This window comes from Protopterus annectens, chromosome 12.part0, assembly GCF_019279795.1.
Source record: "Protopterus annectens isolate FY-2018-M chromosome 12.part0, PAN1.0, whole genome shotgun sequence".
Classification (NCBI taxonomy): domain Eukaryota; kingdom Metazoa; phylum Chordata; order Ceratodontiformes; family Protopteridae; genus Protopterus; species Protopterus annectens.
In genome coordinates this window covers 13,446,562-13,472,479 of record NC_056746.1, presented here as the reverse complement: position 1 = coordinate 13,472,479, position 25,918 = coordinate 13,446,562, and the positions used below count along the sequence as shown (strand labels likewise).

The window sequence follows — 25,918 nt, the reverse complement described above, 5'->3', positions numbered from 1 at the left end:
CTTGGTGAAGAGGAAAGTTCTGCATAGGTCCCTTCTGAACATCCTAGATTTGGTGAATTTTTCACATTGTTCGGCTAGAAGGATACTTTGTCCACTGCACTCTTCCTTCCTTGGATGAGGAAGTGGTCATCAAGGTATTCCAATCTATTCCCTGAACTTCTCTGTGATCTCTTCTGACTTTCATGTGCTTGGCCTGCTGGTAGAAAAGCCATGCTGGTAGCCCAACATTACTGAGTGCATGCCCAGCAAGACTAATAAAATGTTATGTCCACCCAAGGACATAACCACATTAGACCTTTTGTGGATTCTGCCATTGTGGCAGCTACTATTAAGAATTTTTAGAAGAAAGCTTCCACGGTCCATCCTCCTACTACAAGTAGTCCAAATCAATGGACCATATGGGGAACCTTTTCCCTTTGGGCACTTCAGTTATTTAACTCCTGTGACAAGGTTCCAGAGAGAGCTGGTGGAGTAATTGCTGGACTCTGATAGCCACCCACCTCAGATACTGGGTGGTTACCATGCTGCCTATTGCTAACTTCTCTATGATGCTGCTTCACAGTGCAGTGAAAGGAGCTGTCTGGGCAGCAAGCACTGGCACTAGTGTGTGTTGCTATGCCTGGCTGCATTGCTGTGATATTGAAATGACTTTTGCAGCATCCTTTGGAGTCCTCATTATGATTGGACCTTGTTATTTGATCCCAGAGTGTAGGTAAGATTACCAAAAGGTGAACAAAGAAGGAATTGTGCTAACTGCTGTTGGATTGTGCTTTAAAGATGCCCCAGAGGCCCTTGTGTAGGAACTGGAACAGTGTGAAATCACTTTGGTTTAAGAAGTCCCACCTTCTTCCCTTTTTGGACTGAAGCTCCCATGGCAGAGTGGGCCACTTCAGTAGATGTCACCTAATGTCCCTGAAGACTTCCCAGACTCCAACATACTTGAGGTAGTAAAAGGTCAACTGTTTCTACATCTGGGGTCATGGTTGGCTGTCAAGCAAGACATCTTTGTGAAGAAAATTGTATCCAGACGGTATGCGATTCCTTTCATAGAAGCTCGCAAGCTGTCATCTTCACCTCTACCAGATGTACCACCCTGACAAAAAAAAAAAGAGAATCAGCACAAGAGATTTTCAGATTCTTTAATAGAGCCATCATGCAGGTCCCTCCAGACTATAGGGGGTCTAGGGTCTATTCTATATGCTTTTTAGTTCTCAAGAAAGCAGAGAACCTCACGCCTATTTTAGATTTGAACAGCCTAAACCATTATGTAAAAGTCGAAGTTCCTTGTGATCAAGGTGCAGGCAGTTTTTTCCATGCATACAAGAATGAGAGTGGACATATTCAGTAGATGTTCAGGATACTTACCTTCACTTAAGCATTACAAAACCATCCAGACGATGCATTTCCTTCCAGCTTAGAGCTCATCATTAATCAGACTGAGTTGAACAGGATCACTGTGCTTTTACAGACCATCTGAAAGGCGGTAAGTAATTCACAGCGTAGCCATGTATCTAAATGTAAGGAAAAAAAGCTCACTTGTAATGCCTAGGTAATGTCATATTTTAGAGACCCGGATCCTGTAATGGAAGGAGGACAGAAAAATGTAAAATTAGTTAAGTTTTGCAGTTTCTGTAATGGCCATTTATGGATTAAAAAAAAAGTCATGATTCTTATGCAGTAATAGTGCATGGACTGTCAAGATATGGTGACTTTTTTCAGTTTCAGGATGGAATTTTGAAGTATTAATATTGTTATCCATAGATGCATACTTTATATACCTTTTACAGTTAAAATCCAGAAAATAATTGTTTATAAAGATTTTTGTATTTTGATGATCTAAAACTACTACTACTTGGTGTAGTACAAGGCTTCCTTTCCAGTGCGAGATTCTCTAGTGTGAGTCCTGATACTTGGAAAAGAAAACTGTAATTCAGATAGGATATTTTATTTTTTTCAAAACTTACTGTTACAGCTTTCAAGTGTTTTGGATCTCCTGCTGCTACTTTGGAGGAGAAATACTCTCAGATAAGTCAGATTTAGCATGCAGACACCATCTGCATTCTTAATTCAGAGAATTACATTTGTTTTGCTCCCACTGTCGTCGTCATGCATCTAATTTGTATAGGTTCAGAGATGTGGAAAGTGGTTTGGCAAAATTCAGTGGAAATTAAGTTGAGTGCTTTGCACTATACATAAAAATGTATCATTCGAAATTCATACATGCCCTCCCTGCAGTCGTGGAACATTAAAAGCATGCAGGTAGGTGCGAGCGCGAATGGGCGTGCCTTCGTTGAAGGTTATGCATCCGGCTGGCAACTCGGCACAGTAAAATCTACTGCCAATCATGAGTGGACCCGAGTTCCGCTGTGGCGACATCTAACCGGGAAAAGACGGAAGACATACATACATGGCAAAGTAAAGTCTGAATTGCAAGTTCTTTTATGTACAGCAGTGTCAGATTGATTTGTCTTGGTCCTCAAACAGCTACTGTAAGATGTTTTATTTCATTTTTTGCTAAATTGGAGTTGGCGTGATTTTTTTTTTTCACTTTGCAGTATTCATACATAGAAACATGTACTGTAACCTGTTTTGGATTACATTATGACAAATTGGAGTTAGTTTGATTTTTTTCAATTTGAATTTTTAAAATTTTCTGAGTAGTCATTTTTTCCAGTCAAATATTTTGCAGAAAAAGATTAGTATTAATACAAGGTTTCAGTTTCTGGTAGTCTTTCCTTTGTGACAAATGTTATAGGTTCATAGGTAGGTACTAGGCTATCTGCCCAAGGGCATTTATAAGCCTAGCCAGAGTTTGTCAGCTTTCGCCACCCCATTGATTAATCAACTGGACCTCTGTCAAGAAGAGCCAGTGAAGTGATCCCAGGGGTGTATTTTCTGTTCCCCATCCACTCGTCAAGGTTTCTTTTGAAGAGTGTTAGTGAGGGGCTCTTGCCTAATGTAGTTAGGAATTTTGTTCCAAAGTATGGGTAGTCTTTGTGACAGGAATCTATCCCTCCAGCATGTTCTATTTATTGTTGTGGCAAGGTTCCACTCACTAGAGCGAGTGGCTCGCAGTGACTTGGAATTTCTTTAGGTGGAGCATGTCCATCTATTCTGAGTTGGACATGGCTTTGTAAGTCAGGCAGAGATCACCTCTGAGTTAGCGATATGCCACTGAGTACAGCTGGAGTTTTTCCAGGCGGGCTGCATAGGACATATGTTTGAGACCAGTAATCCTCTTGGTGAGGTACTTTTGTGGTCTTTCCAGCTGTTGGGAGTGTCTTATGAGGTACATCCCAAACGGGGCATTGTACTCAATGCTAGGTCTGATGATTGATGAGTGTAGGGGCACTATAACCTCTTTATTTCTAGATGCGAACCCTTTAGTAATTAGATGGGCTACATAGAAGGATTTCCTAACTACTTTGGCAATATGATTGTCAAAGGAGAGATTACTATCTACCTGGGTCCCCAGATCTCTTACTACCCCTTCTGTATTAAGGTAGCTGCCACATATGTGGTAATTCATGGGTGTTTTGTTTTTCCCAAACGGGATGACTATGCATTTTTTGGCATTTAGCTTGAGACCATGACTTTGACACCAGGTGTCCGTCTCAGTAAGCCCTTTTGGAGAATGTCTGTCAGCCGGTGAGTCAATTGTGGCTCCCAGTTTGCAGTCATCGGCGAACTTGGTTAGCCATAGTCCTCCTGTGTTTGCCTGTACTTCTGAGAAGTATATGCCAAACAGTAGGGGTCCCAGGACCAAGCCTTGTGGGACATCACTTGTGACTGGTTTAGAGTCGGACCTGGATCCCACTATTCTTACCATGTGAGTTCGGTCTGTAAGCCAGTTGGCAACCCATCTCGTGATGTAGGGGTTTATGTTCAGGCTGGTGAGTTTTTCTATAATTCCTGAGTGGGGAATGGTGTCAAAATCCTTGGTGTGCGGTCAAGGTAGGCTGTGTGAACTATTTTCCCATCATCTATGGCCTTGGAGACTGTCTTGAAGTCATCCAGGTTTAGTAGGCATGATCTGCCCTTAAAGTCGAACTTGCTCGGGTCAAGTGTTTGGAGGTTCCCAATGTCTTTGTTAATGAGTTCCATGATGATGCGGTCCATAGCCTTGCAGACCAGGCTAGTCAGGCTTATGGGGCGATAGTTACCAGGGTCAGTTGTGGCCCCCTCCTTTGTGGAGTGGAATAACTGTTGCTGTGTGCCATTCTATGGGCACGTAGCCTGTGGAGAGGCTGAGGTTGAACATTGTGTTTAGGTGGGGGGTTAGTTCGTTCTGTAGTTTGTGCAAGACACAGCCTGGGACACCATCTGTCCCCATTGATGCTGTGCTTTTGGCTTTTGAAAGGGCAGTTTTCACCTGTGCATCTATGATTTCTTGACACTACACTTTTCTGGTATTGTTGTGGGCCCTTTTGGGGGTGAGAGGGGGGTGAAGTTTGCACTGAAAATATCTGCCAGGATGTTGGCAATATCAGTGGGTTCAGTATATTTTGTGCTATTTTTCACTAGCTCAGAGCATATCTGCTAGTTGCCACTTAAGATCCTTGACATAGCTAAAGAAGGCTTTGCGGTTATCTTTCTATTCCTTGTCTATTTTTCTTTCGAAGTTAGCCTTGGAGGATTTTATGAGGGACCTTAGTTTCTTACTGATACTGATCAGGGATGTCTTTCCTTCTTGGGATTTGATTTTTTTCTGAACTAGTTTCCTCCTCCTATTGTATAGCCTGTTTATGGCAAGGGTCCACCAGACTGGTTTCCTTGTCTTAGGGGAGTGAGTCTTGGTGTTGCTTGTAGGTGTTCATAGAGTGCATTTGTAAAGGATGTTCATCGTGCATATAGCTGCAGTCATAACAGATGGGTTCTCCTGCCATCAGGTGGGTCCTCGGTCGGCCGAATTCCAAAGTCTAGGTCCGGCGTCTGTTGTCGTCGCTTCTTCCCTGACGTCAGTACGCCAGGGGTATAAAAGAACCAGCCAACGCCATTTTCTTCAGTCTTTCTTGCCGCGCGGTGCCCGAAGCAGAAGCAGTTCGCAAGTGCCGGTCGGCCAGCTCCTGAAATTACGAAAATTTTGCAACCGAAGACTTCTTTAAAGCTAAGTACCCCGTTGGGGAAACTTTTCTTGCCTCAGACCGATGTCAGACAAAGTTAATAATTGTATTTCTTGTGGGAAGCAAATACCGCATAAGGATTTTCATTCCCTCTGCATTCCTTGCTTAGGCCCAGACCTTGTCGTCTCGGTCTGTCGTTTTTGTGCTACATTCAACAAACGTACCATTAAGCGTCGAGCGGAGTTCGCCCAGCACTATTTTGGCAAAAAATTTAACTGTATTATGTCGTCGGATACTCAGACTCCAGTTTTGTCTAAAAAACGCTAAGATAAGGACCGACGCACTAGGTCCGCGGCCTCTGCCGACACCACGCCAAAGCAGACTACAGGTGGTCTGGTTCTCAGCAAGGCGCCTACGCAGCCCCCTGCCTACCGACGACACCTCTTTGGAGGTGTCTTCTGTGCCCGAGGTCGCAGGCTCCTCTGCCCACACTCCGACTACAGATACCGAAGCCACTCTTGGTGGTGAATCTCAAAATGTAGACAGGTCTGCCTCCTCTCAAGGTGTCTTCAGACCTTCCTCTTCTTTTTCTATCAAGGCTTTCACTAAGTCTAAAGCAGCCATGCATTTTAAGAGACAAGCTCCACAGGGCCCTTCTCCAGGCCCCATGCCTAAAAAAACAGATGCTTAAAATGGCTGAGGATTTGATTACTCTTACCAGGGGTTCTCAACCCACCCCGGACAAAAGGCCCAGAGTGGAGGAAAAATCACCCTCTGACCAGGCCTCCATTATTTCAGAGCACTCTAAACAGGAACATTCTTACTCCCCTTTTGAAGATTCTGATGCTGTGAGGAGTCCATCCCCTCTGTCCCCCTTTTGAAGATTCTGATGCTGTGAGGAGTCCATCCCCTCTGTCCCCCTCCCCCCCAGAGGATTACTCATTTGGGGAAACCTTGCATACCTTAAGGGAACACTTCCACTGGGAAGGCCAAGAGTACTCCGATTCCAAGAAAAGGCTTAGGGATTTTCTCTTGCTACCTCAGCACAGGCCTCTGGCTATACCTCCTGTCTTAGACATACTAGATGTGTACTCTGAGGCCTGCCTTAACCCGGATTCTCTACCTCCAGCCCCTGTTAAGCCTGACGGGTACTACCGGGTTCCTGACTCGCACCAGTTTTTATACAAAAGCCATGCGGCTGACCCAGAAACTATCTCCCAGGGCCCCAAGGGAATTAAGGCCTCCACTGCTAAAAACCCATTACCTTCTGAGAGAGATTGCAGATCCTTAGAAAGGTGGGGAAAAAAGGTATGCACCTCGGCCACCTTAACCATGAGGGCATTAAACTGCCAGTTCCATATGCTAAAGTACCAACAGTTTCTGTTATCACAATTGAGAAGCAAAATGTCACAACCTGAACAACCAGACTTAGAGTTGCAGGATTTGATGCATAGTGCAGAACAAGTGGGTAAACATACCTTGCAATGTGGATGTTCTTCATTCCACATTGCTGCAGTCCTAACCATTGGGTAGTCCGCTGTCCAGTCGGCCCGAATACCAAAGTATATATTTGACGCCGGTCAAGGCGTATTAGACTGATGCCAGGACGGCAGGGTACTAATCCGCACGACCGACGTCATATCCTCAGTCTTTTTTGCCGCATGGTCCGATGCAGAAGCAGTTTTGCGAGTGCAGGTTGGCGTTCTGAAATTTTCTGAAGTCGGAGTTTCAGACCAAATCAAAGTTGGCACTGCTAAGTACCCGTGGGGAACATTTTGTTTTTTCTTGCCTCAGTATTTAACCGGATGACAGAAAAAGTGAATAACTGTATTTCTTGTGGGAAACAGATACCTCATAGGGATTATCATACTTTGTGTATACCTTGTTTAGGGCCTGAGCACGACGTTGTTGGATGCCGCTTGTGCTAGATTTAACAAACGCACTATTAAGAGAAGGTTAGACTGTGCCAGGTTAGTGTTTGGGAAGCGTAATTATAAAATGCCGCCGGATGCTCCGGCGCCCGCTCAAAAAGCGCAAGGACAAAGCAGCAAAGCCTAGGGTTGAAGAACCGGCAGTCCCGGACGTCGGTTCTTTAGAAAACCATGAGGGCATTAAACTGCCAGTTCCATATGCTAAAGTACCAACAGTTTCTGTTATCACAATTGAGAAGCAAAATGTCACAACCTGAACAACCAGACTTAGAGTTGCAGGATTTGATGCATAGTGCAGAACAAGTGGGTAAACATACCTTGCAATGTGGTTATGATGCTCTAGAGGCCTCATGTAGAGCTGCTGTTACAGGATCAGTCATACGTAGACGTGCCTGGCTCAAGGAGCAAACCTTACCAGATCATGTCAAAGCTAAATTACTAGATGCCCCTCTTCAAAAGGATGTATTTGGTGTTAAAGCTGAGGAGGTATTAAAGAAAATGGAGGAAAAGGCTAAATCAGTGCAGACAGTGAAAGATTTTCTACAGGTACAACCTCCATGTTTCAGTAGAAATTGGCCTTCCAAAAATTGGTCCTTTCCAGCCACGGACAGACCCCAAAGAGGTAGATACAGACGCCCGAGGGGCAGAGGGCAATCTCAAGGATCGTTTAGGGGTAGACAATGGCAAGCTCCTACATAAAGAGGTGGTGAGGATAGTTCGCAGCCATTCAGAAAGCAAGCCCAATGACTTTCCCCTTTGCATGCCAAGCAAGGCTCAAATGGCAGCACCCTTAGGCAGAAAACTGGCATTATTTTAAAAAAATTGGCATATTGTCACAAAAGACAAATGGATCCTGGACATTATAAACAGAGGCTACAGGTTCTATTTTCACACCCTTCCAAAAATGAGAGGCATGCCAAACCTGCCACACAATCAAAGGGCAGAGGCACAAAGACAAATTTCAGATCTCATGGACATGAAAGCTATTCAAGAGATACCTACTCACGAACAAGGTCAAGGTTTTTATTCCAGACTATTCCTGGTACCAAAGAAGGGAAAAGATTGGAGACCTATTTTGGACCTATCCATCCTAAACACGTTTTTACTCTTACCAAAATTCAAGATGCTCACATTACAGCAGCAGCTTCCCATGCTGGGCAAGGAGTCTTGGCTGGTAACATTGGACCTCAAGGAGGCATACCTGCATGTCCCAGTCAGACAAAATTGCAGAAGATACCTCAGATTTCTTGCAGGTTCAACCCATTATCAATTCTCTGTGTTGCTCTTTGGCTTATCTACTGCTCCCAGAGTATTCACGAAATGCCTGGCATCAGTAATTGCCTACTGCAGACTTCAAGGGATACAAATATACCCATATTTGGACGACTGCCTGATCCAAGTGGACAGCAAGCACATATTCTGAAACATCTGGCTTTTGTAATAATATTGTTGAATTCTCTGGGATACATAGTCAACAAAAAGAAATCAAGGCTAATACCCTCTCAGAAAATAATTTTCCTGGGTGCCAACTTGGACACAAGCAACCCAGATGGCCTACCTCACGCCAGAGAAGCAGGGGCAACTAACTCAATACTTCAGAAAACTAGCAAATTTCACCAGGCTGACTGCAAGGAAAATCCTGCAGGCTCGGGGATTCATGGCATCTTGCATCCTACTAATCCCATGTGCAAAGCTGCATATGAGGAAACTTCATTGGTACCACCTGAAAAACCTATGGTCTCAACACAGCCACAGTTTGGAAACAATAATACCACTAATTCCATGTCTTCAAAAGGAATTTCTGTGGTGGGCTCAAGCATGCCAAACAAACACAGGTCTCCCACTCTGCAAGCCTCAAGCAAATGAAGTCATCACAACAGACGCCTCGGACTACGCCTGGGGGGCGCACATGACAGATCGGTACATTCAGGGCAAATGGTCCCAAAAAGAAAAGCACCTTCACATCAATCAAAAGGAAATGCAGTAATAAATGCTATTATAGCTTTCAAAGACCTTCTGCATCCAGGTCAGCTATTGATAAGGACAGACAACACCACAGTAATGTGGTACATAAACAGGGAGGAACCCATTCATACCCCCTATGCAGGCTGGCCATGTCACTTTGGAACATGGCTCTGGAATTACAAATCGAATTTCAAGCACAGTACTTGCCAGGCAAGGAAAACACACTGGCAGACAACCTAAGCAGAAATATGACAGATCCACATGAATGGAAGTTGCATCCTCAAGTTTTTACAGAGATAATTCAAGCATGGGGAAGGCCAGACATAGATCTCTTAGCCTCCCACAAAAATAACCAATTGACGAAATTCTGCTCAAGGACTTTCCGTCCACAGGCCTGGAGAGTAGTGGATGCTCTCTTTCAGTTGGACAACAATGACAGTTTATGCCTTTCCACCTCTTCCTCTGCTGCCCAAAGTTCTATTAAAACCAGAGCAGACAGACCAAAGATGATTCTCATTGCTCCAGACTGGCCAAGACAGCACTGGTACCCACTCCTGAGGAGCCTGACTCATTCCCCTCCATGGACCCTACCTCTAATGCCTCTTCTTCTGACTCAGCACAGCTTCAAAACTCTTCACAGTCAGCTGAAAACACTCAATCTGGCCGCATGGAAGATTCCTTAACATCACAACAGACCCTACTCTCCAAGGAGGTGCAGGATGTCATTTTGGAGGGCAGAAGGCCGTCTACTAGAAAAGCTTACTCCGCAAAAGGGAAACTGTTTTGTGCCTGGAATGAAAAAAAGAGCCAGAATCCTGGAAAGCTGAATTTACCTCAAATATTACAGTATCTAGCTGAGCTGCTAAGCAGTGGACTTTCATTCTCCTCCATCAAAATCCATGCCTCAGCCATTTCTGCAGAATACAACACAGATCCACCTTTATTCTCTCACCCCCTCTTAAGACAGTTCCTCAGAGGGGCAAAGAATATAAAACCCCCAAGGAAACAACCAATACCTGCTTGGGATCTCCATTTCATTCTAGAAAAGCTGACCTTGCCTCCTTTTGAGCCAGCTGCCTCAACAGATTTGCAGTATTTGTCCTGGAAAACAGCCTTCCTTCTGGCTATCACCTCAGCTCGTAGGGTATCAGAACTACAAGCCCTCATGGCTGTGCAGCCTTTTATCATCTTCCATCAGGACAGAGTTTCCTTACGAACCAACCCGTCCTTCATGCCAAAGGTGGTATCCAGGGTAGCTTTGAATCAGGCTGTACACTTACCTACCTTTTACCCTAATCCTCAAAACAAAGGGGAGAGACTACTACATTCCTTGGACATCCACAGACAGCTGCGTTATTATTTGGACAGAACAAAGCCTTTCAGAAAATCAGAACAGCTCTTTTGTGTCCTATGCTATAGGAGCTCAAGGGAAGCCAATTTCCAAACAGACAATCTCAAAATGGATAGCCCACTGCATACGCTTTTATTATTCTTTTAATGGTAAAACTGTACCTGCAGGCATCAGATCTCACTCCACAAGGGCCACAGCTACCTCTGCAGCTTTCCTCAGAGGAGTTCCTACCAAACATATTTTGGAAGCAGCCACTTGGAGTTCTGTGCATACCTTCTCCAAGCACTACCACCTACCATTACACTCCAAAACTAGAGCAGGCTTTGCCACTGCAGTCTTCTAGGGCATTCTGGCTCCTCCTAGTTCCACCTAGTGCCTACCACCCCTTTCTTAGCTTTGGGATTCTACCCATCTGTTATGACTGCAGCTGTATGCACGATGAACATAGTACAGTTTTGTACCTACCATAAATGTAGATGTTCAAGTGCTAATACAGCTGCAGTCCAGGTTTCCCTCCCTTCTTCCCCTCTTGGGACAGGCCTATTGGCTAACACCTCCTCATACAACCTGATTGGGGTATTCTTTTATGGTGTATTTGCTTGCAACTACTGTATTTTGATTATATTGCATTGCTTTATTACACAGATTTATGTATTGCCTTCCTTCTGGGGGCATCTGACATCTGGGGCAAGAAAAACTGAAGAAAATGGCGTCGGCTGATTCTTTTTTACCACTGGCGCACTTACATCAGGGAAGAAGCGACGACAACCGACGCCGGACCTAGACTTTGGAATTCGGCCGACCGAGGACCCGCCTGACGGCAGGAGAACCCATCTGTTTTGACTGCAGCTGTATTAGCACTCTAACATCTACATTTATGGTAGGTACAAAACTGTACTTTTCTGTATCTTGGGCAGCATTGTCCTTTAGCGTGGGGGCTGTGAAACTTACCACCTCTGTCTTAAGTAAGGTGAAGTTTTCTTTAGAAAAGTTTTTTTTACTGTGGTTTCCTTAATTGGGGGTAGTGGTTGGGTGCGGACATCCAGAGTGATTAGTTTATGGTCTGATCTAACCAGTGATGGGTTGACCTCTGGTGTGGAACACCTGTCGCCCTTGTTGATGACCAGGTCCAATATGTTTTCACCTCTGGTAGGGAAGTTTACCAGCTGATCCAGGGCGTTTGAGTTGATAAATTCCGGGAAGCGCTGGACCTGGGAGTTTGTACTTGAGTAGTTTTCCTAGTTAACGGTAGGGTAATTGAAATCGCCGAAATATCAGGATGTTCGGTAGGACCTTCATGTTTTCCACTGTTTCCAGAAAGGCGGAGTGGTGGTCCTGGGTCATGGAGGGTGATCTGTAGCAGGCCACAATTTGCATTGCAGATTTGCCTGATGTTAGTTGCACATGGATGATCTCGGAGGTATCATGCTGCGCCACTAACCTGGAGGTGTAGGTATCCTTGATGAATATCGATACACCCCGTCCTTTTGTGTTACGGTCCATGTTCTGCGACAGTCAAGTATGTCAGGTATTGCCCTTAATCAGAAAGTGCGATTTTTATTTACCATCGCACTCTTAAGTCTAAACTCTGCATGTTGAGAAACTTCATGACCAGTTAAGAGATAATGATGGACAAACAATTGCTAAGAAGGCTGTTAGCTGACTGAGTGTATCCTCTTCTGTTATGACTTTTGTAGCCAAGCACACTGTTCTGGGCAAGTCAGAATTCTTACTTAGTCCCTGGTGCCTCCGCAGCCTGTTTTAGAGGAGTCTTCACTTTCTAGTATTTGCAAAACTGCAACTTGGTAATCTGTTAATACCTTTGTGAAATACTTCAGGTCATATGTGCATTTCTTGGATAGAAGGATCTTGCTGCCAGTTATGATGGTATAACCTTTTTTGATTCATGGTTTGATATTCTCCTCCAATATGATGATAAAAAAGAAACTAAATACTGTGAATTTGTATTAGGTGTTGGAGTATTAATATGTGAGAGCATGCTTTCTGGCTGCCTAAGTAATTCTCGATTGCTGTCTCTGTTAGGAGGGAGCACTGCTTATTTTGCTAACAGGTAGTGGAAGTCTAGCTACTCTCACTCTTTGGGTAACTGTTCTTCCTTCCTTCCTTCTCACTGCTGCTGTAGCCTATGGGTTGTGTCCTACCACAGACATAGCACCCGGCTAGCTTGCCAAAGCTCCAACTCTCCTCTCTCACTCTGACTGCTGATAGGATGCACCCTTTTTGAAGGGAAGTATATCAGCAACCGGAGTGAAGTAAATCTTCAGAATCTCCCTCTGGCTCCACAGAGGAACAACAGTGTGTCAGAGGCTTCTTGCCCAACAGAGAAGACCCCTTTTTGGGATCCCTTCCCCATAAATATTTTTTTACTGAATATTTTGTCTCTAGATGAGTGTCACTGTTGAAGTGACTCCCCAACCTCGTGTGCAAAAATGGGGGGAAAGGGGTTATGGATAAATGGATTCTGATCTTTCTTGATGCATAAAAAAAGAACAGCTATTTGTGGTATTCCACCTTAAAAGTTTTGGCTTCTGTCAGGAATTGTATGTGCCTCTGCTCCTCTAACTTGGCTTATTTTTCAATTTTCTGTGGAAAACTGTGATTTTATAAAATTAAGTATTTGGGCTGTGCTTTCACAGTCAGAATGCATTTCCCTCTTATTAACAGAATTAGAATGATTTTCTCATTTTGAAATAATTGACTGATATTTCTAACTAATATTTAAGGTCTGGTGACACAATTTTCAGTGCACTGCTTGTGTTTAGTAGTTTGGGGAAGGTGTGTGTTTGTTCTTACTCGTCAATGCTTTCTCCCAATGTTGCTGAGCTTACTCTAATGTTTGTTCTCTGGCTACAGCATGGATAATATTCCCAGTCCTGCTTTTTCCAATCTGCTCCTACCAAAAAAGGAATTATTACCCCAGCCTGCAGTTAGTGACTCTGGTGTGGCCGAAGATTGTTCACAAGCTTTTTTACCTATTGCCTCAACTCCCTCTAGTTCTAGTGCAGGTATTGCCAGAGAACAGTGTGTGTGTGTATGTGTGTGTGTGTGTGTTCAGAAGATGAGGATTCTGACAGACTGGGGGTGATTCCGCACAGGAATCCATCACCCAGAACGCTGTCACTGCAGATAGTGAATCTGAGGTTAGTCTTGGATGATTTTGTTTCCTTTGCTGAGACTTGCTAGACTCTGTTTTTTGCTTGGGAGCAAACTGGGACTATCGCAGAACTGGCAGCTTTTATGATTTATTAAAGGATGAGGTTCCTAATTCTGCATCTTTTCCTGCCATTTTGCCAGCTCTTGAAAACACTTTTGTAAAGCTGCTTACAAGGCTCCTGACTCACTAGCTGTAGCTCCAAAGAAAGCTGATGAACAGTACAGAATAAATGTATTTATTCTCATTTGTTAGCTGACCCTGCTGCAGTAATGCCAGAAGGAATAGCTAAAAATAAATCTTTGGCTTGCTCTAACCCAGTACCTTCTGATAAGGATGACAAGTGGTTAGACAAGTAGGTTAAGAGCCTGTTTGCTTCTGCAATGTTAGTCTTTAGGATCTTGAGTTATCTGGGCTTTATGTGGAAGATTGTGTTAAAATGTACTTATAGTTTGGAAGAATTTGCTGCTTAGTTGTCTCCAAAAGGCAGGTCATACTATATAACTATAACTATATAAGACCTCCTAACCTACAATCAGCTCTGCCTCTGTCATTCTATCTGTTACCTCCCCAATAAGTGTCCTGCCCTCAAAAACCTAGTACAAAATCACTCAGTCGAAAGGCCTCTTAGATTATCAAGCAAACTACTACTAGAAGTCACCAACAGCTACAATAGCTTTGGAGATGCACTGTATAGTAGTTCAGTGGCTAAAAAATGGAACTCTGTCCCTACAAGCATTCAAAACACATCAACCAAAGCCTCTGTTGAAGACCATCAGGCAACATCTCAAGGAAAGTAGGCAGTGCCATGATTGCTCCCCAGGCTAGTGAAAGCGGATAACACATACATACAAAATCTAGAGCACTTGATAAGTTTTCAATCTTACTCACAAACACTGGCTAATATACAATGTATGTACTGTACCTGTGTACTATGTATGTACCTATGTTCCAAATTACAGCTGTACACCACAAATCTATTAATTACCTTTTTTTAAAATTGATTTTTTTTTGTTTGTTCTCTCCACTGTAACTGTTTATGTGCCGTATACCACTGTAAAAACATGTCTCCTGTAATTTGTGTGTATACTGATCAAGTCTAAATAACTAAATGTGTCTGTAATTTTTCTTTGTGGAGGTTTTCTCCCCGGGCCTCTGCTGAAAAAGGGCCTTTTCGGCTCAGTCAGACACCCCCGGTTAACAAATGTAAAATAAATATTCAAATGGTTTCTAACTTGACTCGGGCTTCTAAACATGCTCTGAGATGTTTGATTGTGTTGACACTGTGGTGTTGAAGATTTTTTGGTTTTGAGTAATCAGAATTTTTCTGATGATTTAATGTTTGAAATTCTTAATTCTCCAATTTGCCTGAATCTGGTGTTTTGGCCTGAGGCTGCACAGGTCCTGAAAAGGAGGAATGACTGAGGTAAATTGATGCACGAAGTCCCTTAAGATTTTTCAGGTACCAAAGTTCTACCCTAGCAGGGCCATTTCTCGGTCCTTTAGAGGGCGGAACCAACCAAAATCCCAAACTGATAATAAGCAGGACCCCAAAAGAAAATGGCAAGAGGATGACTCTTGCAAACCAAATGAATACCTCTTTCCATAGAAAGTCGAGCTCCAGCTAACGAATGACACGTCTGGAATCTGTCAGACTGACTGATCCTGAACCCTTTAGCCTGGGATTAGACCATTTCTGATGGATGTGTTGAAGTAAGGATTCTCTGGGCAGTGGGGTGCACACACACTTCCTTTCTGAGGAATTCCCTCACATCCACCAAATGAGACAGACTTGTTTCCACCAGTGCTGCAGTACATGTCAGAAGCAGGGGTCATAGAACCAGTACCTGCAAATCACAAGGGCAAAGGTCTTTATTCCATGATGTTTGTGGTACCAAATAAGCATGTGTATTAGATGTCTTTTCTCAATCTTTTATGTGAAAGTTCCAAAATTCAAGATTGACCCTTCAGTTAGTGCTTGCATGGGTTCCAGACCATTTTCTTATGGTAACACTGAATCTCAAGCATACTTCTAATTAAATACACATTGCTCACACTTTCAGGAAATTTATAAGGTTTACTGTGGCTGGGTTTCATTTGTAGTACTCTTATTACCCTTTTGGCTCTCCACTGCACCTTGAGTGTTCACAAAATGTCTAACCAGTGGTGGCTTAGTGGAGATTGTAGGGCATCTATATTTTAACTTATTTAGATGGCTTGCTTATTTCTGCACAGTTTTCTCACAGATGTGAGAGGTGTCCAACCTCCTGTCACACTTGAGATTTTACTTGAAACTACAAAAGTATTGCCTCATACCCTGTCATGAATTCTTTTTTCCCTTTTGAGGTGTTCGATTCACTCAAGCAAAAGGCCTTCCTTCCACAAGAAAAGGTAATAACTTACCAGCAGATTTTTGAGTTCCAAACAGCTTGGTTCCTTCAATAGAATTTCTCAGGATTCTGTTCCTCATGGTACCACTTAACAGATTATGCAAGAACAAAATCCAGTGTACCTAACAAAAAAAAAATCTTGGATCCAGCACCTGCACCCCTTGGACTTTGATTCCCATGCTGGGTTCTGTATTGCAAGAATCACAGTGGTGGAGGGATCAGTCCAGGCTTTTAATCCGGGGTTCCCTTGGGGTGCATTTTCCATTAGAGTAAAAGTACAAGGTTTGTGGGACTCTTCGGACAAACCAAAGCACACAAACATCAAGGAAATGCTGGCTAGGTTTCATGCTTTGAAATTTCTACACCATCTGTGGGCTCTGTGCTCTTTACAAGTGTTTAAAGACAGCACCACAGTGATTTGGTTTCTTAAGGGAGGTACAAGGTCATACCCTGTTTGTCGGTCGGTAGTGATGGCTTGGGAGTTGGTTGTTCAATGTTCTCTGACTTTTTTTGACCTCCTACATTCCATCCTAGCAAAACATTGTGACAGATTCTGCAAGCCCTGGCCAGACCCTCAAGTGGAAACTCAGTACAGGCATGTTTCAGAACTTGATCCAGATGTGGGGGACCTCTCAATTAGATCTGCCCCCCCCCTTACAAAACAGGCAATTTGAAAAATTCTGTTGACAACGTGCTTGTAGACAGACAAGTGTAGAAAACAGATGCTCTGCCATCCTCTTGCCAGGGGATGGTCATGTATGCTTTTCCACTATTTCCAATGATTTCCAAAGTACTTCAAAAGATTCAGAAAGAATTTTCAAAAATCATTGTGGTGACTTCCTTTTGGCCCAGGCAACGTTTGTTGTCCCTTCTTATGAAATTGGTTAAGGGGAATCACCACAAGCTTCTAATCACAGAGCACAGTGGGAGTTTGATGCACCCCAACAGCAATCAACTGCAACTTAAGCCTCTGTGATTCAATTTTAGCACCTTTTAGGCACCCTTTTCATGAAGACATGCAGCAGGTAGTAAAGGGGGAAAGAAAACCTGCTACTAGAAAGTCTTATGTTGGCAAATGAAAGACGGTATCTGGTTGGTGCCTTGCCAATCACAGGGGTCCCAAAAAGGGAACTAACACCTGGTTATCAAATATTGTGTGAGCTTCTGAAAGAGGGCTTGTCGTGTGTTTACATCTACATCTTGCATTCATATCAGTTTGTATGCTTATGGATCTTCCTCTTCTGTGTTTCTGGTCAGACATTTTCTGAAAGGAGTGTTGCACGAGAACCCCTTCACAAGCAAAATTCATCCTCTTTGGGGAACTCACCTTGCTCTACAAAAACTAACCTCAATTTGCCTTTGAACCAGTCCCTCAGGCTGGTGTGCAGTTCATTATGTGGAAAACTGTTTTACCTGTTGTGCTGACATCTGTAGGAGGAATGTCGGAGTTGCAAGCTTTCATGGTGGGGTGTACCCTGAATGGTTTCCCCACAGGGTTGAGGTCTCATTCCACACTAATCCTTCATTCCTGCCTAAAGTTCAGTTTACCTTGAATCAAGCCATAAGTAGCCCAGTTTTCTTTCCAGAGCCACAAAACAAGGAAGAACAGATTTTGTATGCGTTGGATGTACACGGGTACTACTCTGACAGAACCATGTCCTTTAGGACGACTAAACAGATTTTTGTTTCCTATGCTGGGACTAAAAGGCCAACCGATGTCTAAACAAAACTATACCAAGATGGTTGTTTTCTGCTGTTGTATCTTGCTTTTTACTATGAAACATTTCTTGAATTGGGCACTGCACTATTGATTTTGTAACCTGCTTATTCCTTCATGGGATGGACCAACTACTTGTATAGACATCAAAAGTATGGTGTAGACTTTTTTTTTTTTGACCACATTGGGAAAACTTCAACATGTTTAAAAAAATCAGTTTTCACCTTTGTCAGCATACTTAATCATCCATAGCCAGTTTCCTAGTCTGAGTAAAGTCCAGATTAAGTGTTGTAGTACATTTGTGTGGTGAACTCCCAATAGCAAAACCTAATTAATTTTATTCATGTTCTTAAAATGTTAACATAATTTCTCCATTCCCCTCTGTTTATATTCCTTTGTTTAGTCTTGGAACTTTGTTGGGTAATGATGGGTAAACGCACTCTAAATGCTGAGTTTGATCACTACCTAAGAAGTTTAATTTTCATTTGCAAGTACTTATAGTCTCACATTTGGAGAGAAGGTGGGATAGCCTTGTCTTTAACTACCTTTTACAAGGTACTCTGCTTCTAGGGAGTTGAAGTGAATCCAGTTTTGGCAAATGTAAAAACTTTGAAAAATTGGTTGCCGAAACTACCTTAGAACATCTGAGGAAAGTCTATGGGGGGGGGGGGCTGCCCCCAAACCCCCTGAACATATACCAGCTCTGAGGTTGCACAAATGTAGAAAAGGAGTCAAACTCCACAGTGGAGAAATGTAGTTTTTGTGAATGTAATTCATTTATTTCATGTTTGCTGAAGCTACCTTTAGAGACCTTACATTGTCCTGGTACTCCATAACATAGTTTTTGATGTTCATCGTGTTACACTGCCGCAGTCATTACACTTGGGTTTTCCTGCCGTCAGGCGGTCCCGCAGTCGGTCAGAGTTCCAAAGTCTTGGTCCGACATCGGTTGCTGTCGCCTCCTCCCTGACGTCAGTGCAACAGGGGTATACAAGATGCAGCCGACGCCATTTTCTTCAGTCTTTCTTGCCGCGCAGTGCCCGAAGCAGAAGCAGTTCGCAAGTTCCGGTTTGCAGACTCCTGAGATTTTCATTCTGAATCCAGAACCGAAGTCTTCAAAAAAGCTAAGTACCCTGTTGGGGAAACTTTTTCTTGCCTCAGACCGATGTCAGTAAAAGTTAGTAACTGTATTTCTTGTGGGAAGCAAATACCTCATAAGGATTTCCACTCCTATTGTATTTCATGCCTAGGCCCTGACCACAACGTCACTGGTTGTCGGTTTTGTGCTAGGTTTAACAAGCACACTGTTAAACGTTGGTTTGATTTTGCCCAACATTATTTTGGTAGAAAATTCAATTACACCATGCCGTTGGAAATTCCGATGACCGTAATGCATAAAAAACACAAGGACAGGCATCCAAGGACAAAACGGACGACGAGGCCTCTTCTAGGCCAGTAGCCAGTTCTCCGGTTTTCAGCGAGGCGCCTACGCAGACCCTGACTACCGCTTCCACAGAACCACAGACCGCCTCAGACTCCCACATGGAGCTGGCTGGGCCTTCGGACGCACTAGGCCTTCAGTTTACCGATCCTAAACCTACAGAGGAAACCGAAGTAGCTGAGCAATCCACAGCTACAGAGGGTGTTTTCAGACCTACTCAGTTAACTATTGAACCCTCTGTTAAGTCTAAGCCCCCCTTAAAGGCTAAGAAACAGACGCAACTCTCTTCAGGACAGGCTTCCATGCCTAAGAAACAAATGATAAAAATGGCCGAGGACCTAATCACCTTGATCAGGGGGGGTCCTATCCCCCCTCCTGATAAAAGACCCAGGCAGGATGCAGACTATAAATTTTCTGACCAGGTGTTCATTTCTTCTGACTCTTCCTCGGACCTAGGATATTCTTCACCCGCTTATGAGGATTCTGATGCTGAGGAATCAATTCCATCAGCCTCTCCGCCTGAGGATTACTCCTTTGGGGAGACCTTACATACCATGAGAGAGCATTTCCATTGGAAAGGCCAGGATTACTCAGAATCCAAGAAAAGACTCTGAGACTTCCTTTTATTGCCCCAACACAGACCCCTTGCTATCCCACCAGTTTTAAACATTGTGGATGTGTACACTGAATCCAGTTTGAACCCCGACTCCTTACCCCCCAGCCCCTGTTAAACCTGATAGATATTAGAGTCCCTGACTCACAAATTTCTGTACAAAAGCCCTGTTGCTGACCCTGAAACTATTTCTCAGGGTCCCAAAGGGATTAAGGCCTCATCAGCAAAAAACCCAGTTCCCTCTGACAGATTCCAGAGCATTAGACAGATGGGAAAGAAGGTATATACGTCTGCCACTTTAGCAATGAGAGCCTTGAATTGCCAGATTAACATGCTAAAATGTCAGCAATTTTTGATGTCTCAGTTGAAACAAAAGATGCTTCCAGATTCAGATCCTTAAAAGAAGTGCAGGATTTATTGCATGCAGCTGAACAAGTAGGAAAACTTACTTTGCAATGTGGGTTTGATTCCTGTAGAGCAGCAGTTGCAGGCTCTCATTAGAAGGCATGCTTAGTTAAAAGAACGTAAGTTACCAGATCATGTTATGGTCAAACTATTGGATGCACCTTGGCAGCGGAATGTGCTTTTTGGAGTTAAGGCAGAGGAGGTATTAAAGAAGATGGAGGATAAGACAAAATCTATGCAAACGGTGAAAGATTTCTTATAGGTTCAGCCTCCTCGTTTTAGCAAAAATTGACTAACAAAGAATTGGTCCTTTCCAGTCACAGATAGACTTCAAAGGGACAGATACAGATGTTCAAGAGGTAGAGGACAGACGCAAGACCCTTACAGGCTTGGGCAATGGGGGCACACCAGGCCAAAATGAAGGGGAAGACGGGCCTCAACCTTATAAAAAAACAGCCTCAATGACTTTCCACTACAGCTGCCAAACAGCTCTTTCTTGACAGCCCCCTTAGGAGGAAAACTGGCACTTTTCTATCACAACTGGCATTGCATCACCAAAGACAAATGGGTTCTCAACATTGTATCTCAAGGTTACAGGTTCCATTTCCACACCTTTCCAAGGCTAAAAGGAATGCCAAATCTGCCACCAAATCAATGGACAGAGGCTCAAAAAAAACAAATTACAGCACTCATGGTCATGAGAGCTATTCAAAAGGTTACCACCACAGAAACAAGGACAAGGATTTTACTCAAGACTCTTTCTGGTTCCCAGAAAAGACAAAGCCTGAAGACCCATTCTGGACCTTTCTACACTAAACACTTACCTAGATGTTCCGAAATTCAAGATGTTGACACTACAGCAGCTTCTTCCCATGCTGGGTAAGAAAGCTTGGCTCGTGACTTTGGACCTCAGAGGCATACTTGCATGTCCCTATCAGACAAAATTGCAGAAGATACCTCAGATTTCTAGCTGGTTCAATGCACTATCAATTCTCTGCACTGCACTTTGTGAAGACCCTGGGCACAGTAGATAAGCCAAAGTGCCTGGACCAGTAATTGCATTTTGCAGGCAAAAAGGAATTCAAATTTATCCATACCTGGATGACTGCCTGATGCAAGCAGAGAGCAAGGACATTCTACTAAAGCATCTGGCGTACGTAAAAAAGTTAAGTTGCCTGGGATACACAGTAAAGGAAAAGAAATCAAAACTAGTGCCCTCACAACAGATAATATTCCTGGGTGCCAGCTTGAACACAATGGCCCACATGGCTTATCTCACGCCAGACAAGCAAGGACTTCTGACTCAATATTTTCAGTTAATGGCAACAAAGACCCAACTCCCTGCAAGAAAAATTCTGCAGGCCTTGGGCTACATGGCATCCTGCATACTACTAATTCCATATGCCAGACTGCATGTGAGGAAACTACAATGGTACCTAAAGAGTGTATGGTCTCAACACTGTCAGAGTTTGGAAACAGTTATACCACTAATTCCTTGCCTACAACAGGAGTTTCGATGGTGGGCACAAGCTTGTCACCTCAACAAGGGACAGCCTTTCACTCAACCCACAGCCAGGCAAACACTGACAAGAGATGCATCGGATTACGCGCGAGGAGCACACATGGCAGGAAAATGTATCCAGGGAGAGTGGCCCACAGAGCAAAGACATCTCCACATCAATCAAAAAGAGATGCCAGCTGCACAGAATGCTATTATAGCTTTCAAGGACCTACTGCATCCAGGACCATTACTACTAAAGTCAGACAACAGCACAGTTATGTGGTACATAAACAAGCAAGGGGGCACACACTCCTACCCCCTCTGCAGACAAGCCATGACCTTGTGGAACACGGCTCTAAACTACCAAGTTCATCTGCAAGCACAATTCCTGCCAGGAGAGAAAAATACACTGACAGACTACCCAAGCAGAAACATTATGGACTTAAACGAATGGGAACTGAACCCACAAGTATTCAGAATGATAACACAAAAATGGTTGAGCCCAGACATAGATCTGTTTGCTACCCCAAAGAACTGCCAATTACAGAAATTCTGCACAAGGAGCTACCATCCACAAGCATGGAAAGTGGATGCCCTCTCATTCAGCTGGAAAAAAACTACAAGTGTACGCTTTCCCCCCTTTACCTCTCCTTCCAAAGGTACTCATAAAAGCCAGGCAGGAAGAGCCAAAAATGATATTGATTGCACGAGACAGGCCACGCCAGCACTGGTACCCAATCTTAAAGAACTTGACACAAGAACCACCCTGGATTTTACCACAAATTCCGCAGTTGCTGACTCTGCACAACAATGCAATACTTCACAGCCAGCTAATGACCTTAAATCTAGCTGCATGGAAAATTCCTTAGTCAAACAAGCGATGCCTCTCTCCAAAGCTGTTATGGATGTTATTCTGGAGGCCAGAAGTCCTAGCACCAGGAAAGCATACTCTGACAAATGGAAGAGATTCTGCGCCTGGAACCAAGCGCACAGCCTTGACCCTCTAGTCCCAAACATTCCTCAGATACTGCAATACTTAACGGAGATGCTGGACAAGGGCCTCTCTTTTTCATCCATCAAGATCCACGCCTCAGCTATTTCTGCTCATTACAACACGGATCAACCAATTTTTTCTAATCCTTTGCTCAAACAATACCTCAGAGGGCTAAAAACATAAGACCGCCCTGTAGAGCACCAGCACCTACTTGGGACCTGAATCTAGTTTTGGAAAAATTAACTTTACCTCCTTTTGAGCCAGCTAACACAGCAGAATTAAAATGCATCTCTTAGAAAACTGCTCTGCTACTGGCAATAACATCAGCACGAAGAGTTTCAGAATGACAGGCACTAATGGCAGTGGGAACCTTTCCTCATATTCCACCAGGACAGGGTGTCTTTAAGAACCAACCCTATGTTTATGCCAAAGGTGGTATCAAGTGTGGCGCTAAACCAAACTATTCACTTGCCAACTTTTTATCCAAAAGCACAGAACGAAGGAGAGAGACTACTACATTCTGTGGACATTCACAGACCTTTATGCTTCTACTTGGACAAAACCAAAGCTTTCAGAAAATCTGAGCAATTATTGGTAGCATACACTGCAGGAGCACAGGGAAAAGCCATTTCAAAGCAGACTGTTTCAAAATGGATAGGCCACTGTATACATTTTTGCAATACCCACCATGGGAAACCTGTGACTAGCAGCATTAGATCTCACTCCACCAGGGCAACAGCCACTTCAACTGCCTACCTCAGAGGAGTACCTACCAAGGATATTTTGGGAGCAGCAACATGGAGTTCTGTGCATACTTTCACCAAACATTACCATTTGCCTTAATACTCCAAATCCAGAGCTGGCTTCGCCACTGCTGTACTGCAGGGCCTTATAGCCACCCCTAATGCCTTATAGATCCAGCCTCCCTACCTCAGCTTTGGGATTCCACCCAAGTGTAATGACTGCAGCAGTGTAACACGATGAATATAGTACAGTTTTGTACCTACCATAAATGTAGATGTTCAAGTGTAAACACTGCTGCAGTCCAGGTTACCCTCCCTCCTTCCCCTCTTACTTTCTGGTATTTACCTAGGGCATATACCCTTTATTATCTATGGGGAGTATTTGCTTGTAACTAAAAATGGTTGTTTGCTTTTCTTTTGTATTTTTTACTAGCAATTTGTATTGCCTACCTGTTTGGGAGGACCTGACATCTGGGTCAAGAAAAACTGAAGAAAATGGCGTCTGCTGCATCTTATATACCCCTGTCGCACTGCCGTCAGGGAGGAGGCGACAGCAACCGTTGCCGGACCAGGACTTTGGAACTCTGGCCGACTGCGGGGACCGCCTGACGGCAGGATAACCCAAGTGTAATGACTGCAGCAGTGTTTACACTCTAACATCTACATTTATGGTAGGTACAAAACTATACTTTCTTTATAGTTTACATTTGCATAATCAGAGGGGGAGATATTCTTTGTGCTGTTGTCTGAAGCTGTAGTTGGCAGTACTGGTTAATCTTTTTTCCACACAGTTTCATAGATCATTTAATGGTGGTCTGCTTGCTGTTTGTCTAGCTTTTTGTAAAAAAATTAATTTAGTTGTGGCTGTAGGAATCTGAAAGCTTTACCCTTCTTGATCCTGAAATAAACAACATTGCTGCTTCTACTACCATGAATGATACAAGCAGCCAGTTGGGGCTATCCATTGACTGAGAATTTGGGGGTAAACTAGATGACCCTTTAAAATAGGCTATTACCAGTAAGTTAGTATTTCCAGAGGGAAGTTTCTGTTTTTCACAGACCCTGTACTTTTCGGTTATTGCAGATAACTCTCGAAGCTAAGGTGGTGGGGTGAGTTTTTGCTTACATTCAATTTCTGCAGTTGATATTTATTTTTGAACTGTGGTGATCTGAACTCGCACACTCTGTTTACTTGGAATTTTAATTGTGATGTTTGACTCCAAAAATGTAGTAAAATAATTTATATTGAAGGTATTAACGTCTGTTTTGTACAGTTGAGCCGAGGCTGCCATTTACTTGGGGACAGAAACTATGCATCTGTCTCAGATTTATGTGAAAAGTGTGGAGCATCCTAATTTTAAGGCTGAATTAGTTATCTCACTGAAAAATAGGGTGGCGATGATTTGTGTTGCCCAACATGGTTTTCTGCCATGTTGAAATGTTGCTGTGTCTATAAGAGAAGAGATCTTGATGGAGAGTACAAGCATTTCTGCAAGATTTATTGCTAAAAATATTAATTCCCATCTGTAATGGACCACTAAAAATCAGAGTGTTCTTTTGGTAGGCATGTGGAAGAACCTAAATGGCTTTTTATCTTTCAAAGCAAGAATGTTGACCTTGGGGGAGGTTGTGTGTTGTAGGAAAGACAGTTTGTGTTTCAGACCTGGATTTTTCCTTCTGTCTTGCTTTTCATTTCCTTGTCGTTAAATTGGCAGTAGGATGTGAAATTAAAAAAATCAATATCAATTTAATCTTTTTTTCTTGCAGTATTGAGGTTCTGTGTCGAGGACTAAGCAACCAGACACGCTCAGGGGTATATGTGTATCTGGCTTCCTTCCTCCCATGTAGTAAGGAAACACTGGTCAGGAGGGCTAAAAAGCTTCATCTCCATGAGCAGGTTAGTCTTGTAAATACCATGGAATAGATTGTAGTAATAGATAAACATTGTTTTGGTCCCCAACAGCTTTGAATGTCTCTTACTCCACCACCACCACCAAGAGGCCACTTATGTGCTATACCTGTTGTAGCATCCTACATCAGCTTCTGCTGGGTGAAGTCATTCATCTGTAATTAATAATCTGATGATGTCGACCTTCATTTTATCCTTGACATACGAGTTCAGTTCCAATATCTGAACTAACTCTGCCGTTAGTGCAACTAGTGCAGGCTAAAAACTCCTGAGCTTCATTCTTACCCCACAGTCCCCTTGTCCCAGTTATCCAGATCTCATTTGCCGCTTTGCTAGACAGAAGCATTTGCCTCAGCTCTAGAGCCAAGTCTATTTTATTAATATTTTCTTAATTTTTTGGGGCTTAAAATCTCTTATCAAACTATTACCGTATAATCATTTTTATTTCTTTTAGTAATCTGGTGTATTTTTTACTATCCTTTGACGCCCTTCCCATACACTTCTGTGTAATCTTACTATCATTGTTGATTTTCCCCTCTTTTCCTTACACTTTGGTGTAGTTGTAACTATCATTGTTTGTAGTTCCTTTTCTTACCCCTTTTTTATTTATATATATGTGTGTATGTATGTATATATATATATATATATATATATATATATATATATATACACAATATATATATATATATATATATATATATATATATATATATATATATATAT

At 43.1% G+C, this 25,918-nt stretch overlaps 1 protein-coding gene across 1 annotated transcript in view; it reads left to right on the top strand.

Moving 5' to 3' along the window:
• The window catches only part of UBN1 (ubinuclein 1), a 772,140-nt gene that overhangs the window by 289,704 nt on the left and 456,518 nt on the right, over positions 1-25,918 (top strand). Inside the window, exon 5 of the mRNA XM_044090531.1 lies at positions 25,054-25,183. Coding sequence (XP_043946466.1) covers positions 25,054-25,183 — 130 coding nt within the window. The remainder of the gene's footprint in view (positions 1-25,053; positions 25,184-25,918) is intronic.